Genomic DNA, 8667 nt, shown 5'->3' with positions numbered 1-8667 from the left:
GGAGGCAGAATTCCCTACCACTTCCCCAACCCCTCTAGGATGGTGGGCCAGATACATTACACCTACAACTTCTGCTCTCAGCAGCTCTGATGATCAGATGGTGGGTGGTCCAGGCTGCAGACTGCTTCTGAGGCGCCTGAGGGTCTGGCCCTTAGGTAGTTTTGACCTAGCCAGAGATACGTGGAGAATGGACATATCCAGACATGGAAACAGAGTGAACAGAGCAGTCTGACTGCAGGGCTGGCTGCTGGAGCCAGTGGAAGGACACAGGCCATCAAAGCACAAGGTTGTGAGGGCCAGTGTGGGCAATGATGGAGGCTTATAAAAGTCTTAGAGGCAGCCTTTTATGTATTTAATGACTGGGACAAAAGATGTCTGAGATAGCAGTTTCTGGACAGACAACTTGAACTTGACCAGCCAGAACTTGGACTTGACCTGCTTGGTCAAGGACAGCACTCTGACCTACTTGGCCTGCTGGTGAAGAACAGACTCGCCCGGGGAGAAGGTGGCTAGCTATTCCTAAACTTTCTAGGGAAAGAAGGTGTGGACAGACATGAATTTGGCACTGTACTATTGATTAGAACAGGCTCCTGGGTTTCTCTCATCTCTGCCATTGATTGAACTGGGCACCAAGGCCACCACAGTTTAACAGCACCCTCCTCCACCCTGAGTAATTTGGCTTTGAGAAAGATTGGGATAATGTCAAGGCAGGTAGTGACCACCCACACCAAGGCACTCAGAGATATAAGCTGTTTCCTGGTTGGAGGCATCCTGTAGTGTGCCTGTTCCTCTGGGAGAATGAAGGTGATCCTTCTGACTGCCGCTCTTCTTGCTTTGGTCTCTATTCCCTGGTTGCAGGCAGTGTGGCTGGGAAGGCTGGACCCTAAGCAGGTAATGGCTTTCTGGGCAGCAGGTCCTAGGGCCAGGCCCCACCTTTGAGGCCACAAAGCTTTTGACTCCCCAGGAGTCAGTATGTAAAAGTGTGGATGGAGGGAGTTGGAGTTGTGCGACAGAGGGAGCTTTGAGGGAGTACAGCTAGGTGTCTTAGCTGATGCTTCCTCTAGCTCCTCGGGCCCTGGTATGTCCTGGCTGTGGCCTCCCGTGCAAAGGACTTCATGGTGGAGAAGGACATGAAGAATGTGGAAGGTGTCGTGGTGACTCTTACTCCAGATAACAAATTGAGAGTTGAATCCTCTCGGCATGGGTGAGTTGGTAATCCCTGTGCTAAGGTTCCGCAGCAGGAGCACTGTCCCCGGAGGGAGGGGCTGCAGGGGTTGTCTACTTGGCTGCTCCTGGATGCATGGCAGGCACCCCATGTTCCTCACCCTGCTGTGCTCTCCAGAGCAGGTTTCCTGTCCCCCTGGGCTCCCAGGCCACTCTCTTCTTTCCCCTGACTCCCTAGAGTGGTATGCTCTCTGCTTCTGTGGCACTTCCTCTTACTGGACTCTGGCTCATTCACCTTTTGCCAGCCTCTTGAATCTGTGTCCCTGGCCTCTATACTCCTTTGTTCTCAATGGCTTGGCTGGCCCTGGTCTGCATTGCAGCCCCTCTGTGAGTCTTCTGGAGCCTGTGGAAGTTGGTTCATGCATTTGGTCCTCAGGGCCACCTGGTTGGTCATAAAATCAATCTCTTCAGGAAGGTGGTCATCAAGGCTTATGCCAGTGGCCTGTGGGGTCAAGCTGTCCTTGTCTAGTGGAGTAACACATACAGCAAGCCCTGGGGAACCTGGTAGGGGTGGTGGGGAAGTGGTATCTCTCTCTGTGCCTATCTCTGTTTCTTCATCTCTGTCTCTCTCTGTCGCTGTCTGCCTGTCTCTTTCTCTTTGAGACAGTTTCTCTGCATAGCCCTGACTGTCCTGGAATTTGTTCTGTAGAACAAATATTCTCTACTGATGGCTCTGAATGGCCTTGGACTCAGAGGTATACTTCCCTCTGCCTTCCTAGTGCTGGGATTTCAGGCATTTGCCACCACTGCCAGGCTAGGCTCAATGCCTCTTAAATGTGGCTCAATTGGTCTGGCAGGCTGGCTGCTCAGTGAGGACCTGAGACCCCGAGGCAGCCTGGAGCTCAGAGAAAGCCTTTTTCTCCTCCTGAGTAGTCCCCTAAGTCTGCTTGAGAAGGGGATGGCAGGGCCACTTTCACCCACAGGTCTGGGAGGACACGGAGAAGCAGGGGTAGAGAGGTCTCAGCTAAGGTGTGTCTTCAGTGTAGCTTTTATAAGCACCAGACCACATATCTGGCCAAGCTGCTCAACAACAAGTGGGTGGGTGGGTTCCTGTGAGGCCAGCAGAACAAAACATACTTATAGGTATCTGGGCAGTCTTGGGCCTGTGCAGGGTGGAATGGGTCTCAGGAGAGTCCTCTATTCTATTAGTCTTTGTTTGTTGTTCTTTGAAATGTATTAGGAAGTTAATAACTGGAGTCCATAAAGGCAGGCATCTGAGTTTGTTTCTTCCACCTTGTTTTGGTCAGCCAGTTTTGGCCAGCCAGGGCTTTTGTTTTGTGACTCCTACTTTGTAGAGTACTTTGTCACCCTGTGTCACAGTGACCACTCTTGTCTCCTGCACCACCATCTTCCCAAATGGAAAGTTTGTCTCCAGGAGGCAGCCTTTCATCACCATGGCAAAATACCCAAGATAAACAATGTATAAGGATGGAAGGTTTACATAGGCCCATGAGTTCAAAGGTTCCAGTCCTTGGTTACCACTGACCCTGTTGCCTTGAGACTATGGTAGCTTAGTACATACGGAAGAGGCAGCTCACTTCATGGTGCTAGGAGGGAAAGAGAGAAGAAGAGAAGAAAGAAGAGGAAGAAGGGAAGGAAGAGAGTCATCTCAAATTCTCCTTTAAGGACACATCTCCAGTGACCAAACTTCCTCCCACCAGGCTCTACTTGTTGCCTCCAGTACTGGCAGAAGCATCCAGTTTACACAAGGCTATGGGGACAGTCCAGATCTCTACCCTAACATCCAGTCCTACTGGATCTTCATTCCCTTCCCAGCCAACGAAACATCCTCTATGCTTTCTGTCTCCCATCCAAGGACTGGAGACCCCTGAGAAATCTCCCTACAGAACCTGTCCAGCTGTAATTGGTGGGCCTATGCCTCTGCCTCCCCATGCTAGGAGTGAAGGTGTAGATGGCTTACCACCCAGCACATGTATCCCTGATACAAGGAGCTTAAATATGTATAGGCCTTCTATGCGTCCTTCCTAGTGAGCTCCCTTTAAATATTCTGCATATTTGTTTCTCTACAATGTTTCTTACTTGTTTTTGGGAAAGGGGATTTTAAGCAATTAATTAGTCTGTGATAAAAATTAGTTACAGTCGGGCGTGGTGGGGCACGCCTTTAATCCCAGCACTCGGGAGGCAGAGGCAGGCGGATTTCTGAGTTCGAGGCCAGCCTGGTCTACAAAGTGAGTTTCAGGACAGCCAGGGCTATACAGAGAAACCCTGTCTCGAAAAACCAAAAAAAAAAAAAAAAAAAAAAATAGTTACAAATAAATTTCCCACTTTGATTTTTTGATGTTGGGGGTCTTTTTCAAAATATTTTATGTGTGTGAACATTTTGCCTGCCTGCATGCCTGTACCATGTGCATGCCTGGTGCCCAAACAGGTCAGAAAAGATCATTAGATCCCATGGTATTGAAGTTACAAATGGTTGTAAGCCATCATGAGAGTATTGGGAACTGAAACTGTGCCTTCTGCAAAGACCAGCAAGTGAGTGCTCTTAACTGCTGAGCTCTTTCTCCAGGCCTGAGGGAAACCCTTTTCTTTTATTAAATGTTTTTTTTTTGCACTGGATGCATGCCAGCCTCTGCTTTTGAGGGTTCTATGTGCCATGATATAGGGAGGGCCTCCTTTCTCTTTCTGATATTCCTAGAATTTGGCCTGGGCTAGAAACGTGAGGTACACTCAGGCTGCTGTGTAGCCTCACACTACATGTTTGGGTAAATTTTCTTTGTTTTAAGTTTTCTACTCTGTCCCTTGATCTCTCTGCTTACCTGGCTGTTGCTGGGGTTTCAGGCATGCCTCCCTCCGTGTCTGCTGCAGCAGCACGTGCGGCTGGCTCCTCCTTCAGAATTTCCTCAGCGTCTCCCACTGCAGGTCTTGCCCCAGCCATCTGTGAAACCACTTGTTATGCCCAGTAGACCTTCTTGTGCTTTTCCTGTGGTTTCTCACCTCAGAGTCTGACACCATGGGGGATTCTGGATAGTGGCTTGTCACCTGAACTGCAGGCTGATGTCTCTCGAGTCCTCAGCACCTGACAGTGTGGGTCCCTTGGGAAATAAAGGGAATGGCTAGTGCTTCTCAGACCCTAGGGTGGGGTTTCTGGGTAACCTGGGCGCCACGAAAGAGAGGAGGCCTTCCCCACTGCTGGGCCAGGTATGACTCTGAGAGGCCCTTCTCACATCCTTCCTAGGCCAGGCGGATGTCATCAGAGCACCGTGGAGCTGCTGAAGCAAGAGTCCCGATGGGTGTTTGAGAATCCCTGTGAGTCTGACGCTCCTGGGTCCTGACCATCAGATCCCCAGCAAGGCCAGCCCCTCTGTGGATTCTCACACTGCAGTTGACAGGGCCAGGCCTGATGGAAAGGAGGTCACTCTGCTCCAGAGCCCTTGGCACAGCTCTGTGGGCAGCTAAAGGATCCAGCAGTCAGGACCTTGGGGTCAATCCTCAGTGGGAAAGAGGCCCCTGAATAGAGGTCTTGAGACCTGAATTCCCCATCCCTGTGTGTTTAGATACCTGGGGGGGTCCTAGCCTCGATTTCTGGGCTCTTTTGTGGGTTCAGAAGGAAGGGTACCTGGTTAGTAGTGTTCTTCCCCCAATAGGATAGGACTCGGGGAGGGTGACCTACTTGGTCTTTAGTCACCCCAGGCTGAGTGGGACAAGCACTCCATTGGTCAACTAGCAACCAACAACTGCTTCTTGCTGGCACAATGTAGAGGCCACGGACCTGGGGACAGAGCCTGAGACCTCTGCTGAGGTTGGATAAGGTCTTATCTGTTTCCATCTTAATGGCCAACCCCAGTTTTACACCTGGTTGGCACGATGGTCCTACTTTCCTTGCTACCCCTAGATCTTCCATTTCCTTTCTAGCTCTGGGGATATTGGATTATCGGGTACTGGGCACTAACTTCAAAGACTACGCTGTCGTCTTCACACAGCTGGAATTTGGGGATGAGGTCTTCAACACAGTGTCGCTGTACAGTAAGTGGGGTCTGGCAAGATTGCTCACCCTGAGGTTGGCTAGGGATTGGGGTAAAGAAAAGGGCAGGGGTCACAGCCACACTCTGGTCGCCTCTCAGAGGCTGCTCCTTCCTGCCCAGGTCGGACAGAGATGGCTAGCCACGAAGCCATGCAGCTATTCACCAAATGGAGCCAGGGGCTGGGCTTCTTGTCTCAACAGCAGGCTCAGCTGCAGAAGGACCGTGAGTGTTGCTAGTATGGGCCTCGGAGAAACACAGGAAGCTCTGGTGCACATAAGGGCTGACCAGGGTGGTGGTAGCACATCTCCTGTTTTCCTTGATTTGTGCCTTGTCACAGTCAGGCCTGTCTGGACAGTTTCCTCAAAAGAGGCTTGTGGGTGGGATCCTGGGAGCTGCTACAGCCCTATTCTCACAACTGGCTTGCTTCTTCTACAGTCACTTGTGCACACAAGATCCTCCAGGTAGGCCACCTTTCTGTGCATCACTCTCGGCTCCCTGGGGAGTAGGAGAAGGCTGGGGCTCTGGGTGGACCATCTTCAAAGCCTGTGTAGCCCATGGTTCTGCCCCTAGAAAGGTGACGGGAGGTGGGGACAAAGTCTATCACAAGCTCAATCCCAACACCTACCCTGGTTTTCAGTGAGTGCCACACCTTGGATATAGCACCACAGCATCCTGGCATCCTGGTGGAGGTGGGCAGGCACTGTCTTTGCACAGTGGCTGGTGGAACTGGTTAGCTGTTCTCCTAGGCTCTTGCTTGGGTTCAAAATAAAATGATTTCACAAGTAAACCTGCCACAACGTGTCTTCTCTGGGGCTGGGGTGATCCCTGTGCTGTGAAAGAGGACATCGCTAGCCAGAGACAAAAGAATTTGAAGAATTCCTTTGCTAGAATTCTTGAGCCTGAAGACAGGGCAGGTGGTTTTTCACTGGGGGTGGGGGTGGGGGGCAAAATATAGCCCCTGGAATGGCAGAGGCTGAGGTGCCTGGCTAGGCAAGAGCTGTTGAATAGGTCAGGACATTATTGAGGCAGCCACTGGACTATGAGACTTCAACCATCCATGCCTTCTGAGCAGAAAGGCAACTGAGTGCTGCACAGTAGGAGAACACAGATGGCATCTACCTAGTGGGTTGGCATCCACAGGCTGCCTAGCGGGAAGACGCAGAATGCACAGTTGGTCTAGTGGGGAGGTCAGTATCCACGAGCTTCCTAGCAGGGAGGTACAGCCAGGGCTCTAGCTCTTCTTTTCCTGCCCATGGCTTTAGCTGCTTGCTGGGAGTGGGCATGGGGGTGATGGCGGTGGCATGGAACTCTCAATGGCGGTGGCATGGAACTCTCAAAGGCTTGAGTCTGTGGGCCCTCATTCCAAATGGGATATCAGGTCTGGAAATGGTGGAATGATGTCATCTACTAGAAAGTAACACATGTGGGTAGGGTGGGGTAAGGGGGTCAAAGATTGTGCACACATGAGTGAACCTCCCCATCTCTTCCCTGCCCTGAAGAGCATCAGTATCCCCTCAGACTCTATATATAGCCTTGGGAAGGGAGTCCCAAAGCTTATGCCTAGCTGCTACTGCTTCCCTCCCTGCTGTTCTGTGTGCATAAATGCCCAAGAAGCTCATCTCAGACACTCTAGGCTTCTGCCTTTCACCTAGGTTATGAGAGTCCCAAGGCACCAGGGGTAGGTGAGGCCTTCCAGGCTGCAGTAGTATGCAGGTGTGTGTACTTCTAGCCCTTCAGTAGTGAGGGATATGAGGAGCAGCCTCCATATGGCTTCTGAGAATTGAGGTGTCCATCTTCAGGGGCCTCCCAGGCAGCCAATGTCTGCTGCAGCCAAAAATGGCCTGGCTGAAGTTCTCAGAAGGAGTGGCACAGCCTGAAGCCACACCTGCCCACCTCCTCCCCACCCATCGAAGAAGCCTGAGCCTGAGGACCCACCCACACTACAACAGGGCAGATACAGTGAGATACAGGTTTAAACTGACCTGCCAGGGCTAAGGATGAAGTTAGAGATGGCCCTAGCCATAGCTCTAGCCCTGGCTGTGGTGTCCTGGACACAGGAGTTTTTCCCTAAGGAGGCCCAGACTCTCAACTGGAGCAAGGTGAGCCACACACCCCTTGGTATCTTTATTAGGTGCTAGGGTTAAAGACTGCAAGGACCAACTCTAGCTATGAGACCATTTGAGGTAATGTCCCCAGCAAGAGGGCAGAGCATGGTAGCTGTTGAGACCGTCCAAGTTGGTTACCTATTCTCTCCCACCGTGGCCCCAGCCCTGGGACCCTTCACAGACACCTCTACAAAGGAGCTGAGGCTGTAAGAGGAGCAGCAGAGCCAAGCACTAGATGTGTCCTGAAGCAGGACTGTGGGCATAGTGGCTAGCCTCAGTGTGAATAGCATGCATAGTCACGGAGTTATTAGGAGCAAGGGATTTGCCACAGGGACGAGCTGGTGGCTAGCGGCTCAGGGGCAAATGGAAGGACTGAGTACTTGTGTCACAGGGAGGCCAAGAGGGAAGGGGCCTCTGAGGTGGGTAGGGTGGACCCAGCCCAGGCTTCAGCCTCTGGGGTATCTGACCAGCCAAGCACCGGCTCCTCTTCAGTCTAGTCAGGGACAGGGTAGAACTCCCCTGTAGATACAGATGAGGTCTGGGTCTTGGGAAAGAATCACTTGGGCTCTCTGTCTGGGAGCTTGGACAGGCATCATGGTGTAGCAGCTCACACTATCCTTCCCCCATGCCTCGACAGTTTTCAGGCTTCTGGTACATTATTGCCATCGCCACAGACACCCAGGGGTTCCTACCAGCTAGAGACAAGAGGAAGCTGGGGGCATCTGTGGTCAAGGTGCACAAAACAGGCCAGCTCAGGGTGGTCATCGCCTTCAGCAGGTGAGCGGGTGTGATGTGGGAGTGGTCCTGGTACACCTTTGCAGGTTAGCCAGGGAAGCGGAAACTGTGGAGTTCTGAGAGGAGATAGATAGTCTTGTTAGATGCTTCCACTACCTCTTTGTCCCCTAAAACCCAAGGAGTGATTTGGGGAGAAATAGTGAGTGGAAGGGAGAGGGAGTTGGGAGTAAATCTCTCAGCTCTGGGCAGGCCTTTGCCCAAATGAGAAGATTCTCCTCCAGACTGGCCACCTTGCCTCTCCACCTCCCATCCCCAGGATCTAAGGACAAAAGGCAAGTAGACTGGGGTAAGTTGGCTGTAGAAGGTGGCAGCCAGTGGTTAAGAAGAGCCCTCTGGCTGCAGCTCATAGTATCTGTCCTCCAGGCCTCGGGGCTGCCAGTCCAGGGAGGTGACTCTGAAGAAGGACAGGAAGAGACCTGTGTTCAGGAATACCCGTGAGTAGGATGTCTGCGCCACAGAAATAAGCAGGTTGGCCAGACACCCAGGGTGGGTGAGCAGGCTGGCCATGGTCCCAGAGCTGCCTGAATTCCTTTGAATGGCCTGGCCTGGGAAGTGAGGTC

At 52.0% G+C, this 8667-nt stretch overlaps 2 protein-coding genes across 2 annotated transcripts in view; both read left to right on the top strand.

The window, feature by feature from the left end:
• Positions 1–798: 798 nt before the first annotated feature.
• On the top strand, positions 799–5713 carry Lcn6 (lipocalin 6). The gene is made up of 6 exons (XM_021156983.2): positions 799–891; positions 1065–1204; positions 4421–4491; positions 5098–5208; positions 5328–5429; positions 5643–5713. Exons 1-6 carry the CDS (start codon positions 799–801, stop codon positions 5711–5713), a joined length of 588 nt encoding a protein of 195 aa, XP_021012642.2.
• A 1491-nt stretch (positions 5714–7204) lies between these two features.
• The window catches only part of Lcn10 (lipocalin 10), a 2802-nt gene continuing 1339 nt past the window's right edge, over positions 7205–8667 (top strand). Inside the window, exons 1-3 of the mRNA XM_021156933.2 lie at positions 7205–7306; positions 7950–8089; positions 8471–8541. Coding sequence (XP_021012592.1) covers positions 7205–7306; positions 7950–8089; positions 8471–8541 — 313 coding nt within the window. The remainder of the gene's footprint in view (positions 7307–7949; positions 8090–8470; positions 8542–8667) is intronic.

The sequence above is a fragment of the Mus caroli genome, unplaced genomic scaffold (assembly GCF_978045245.1).
Source record: "Mus caroli unplaced genomic scaffold, Mus_caroli_1 scaffold_2, whole genome shotgun sequence".
NCBI classification, from domain to species: Eukaryota; Metazoa; Chordata; class Mammalia; order Rodentia; family Muridae; genus Mus; species Mus caroli.
The sequence above is the reverse complement of the archived record's forward strand: the minus strand, read 5'-3'. Positions and strand labels throughout refer to the sequence as shown.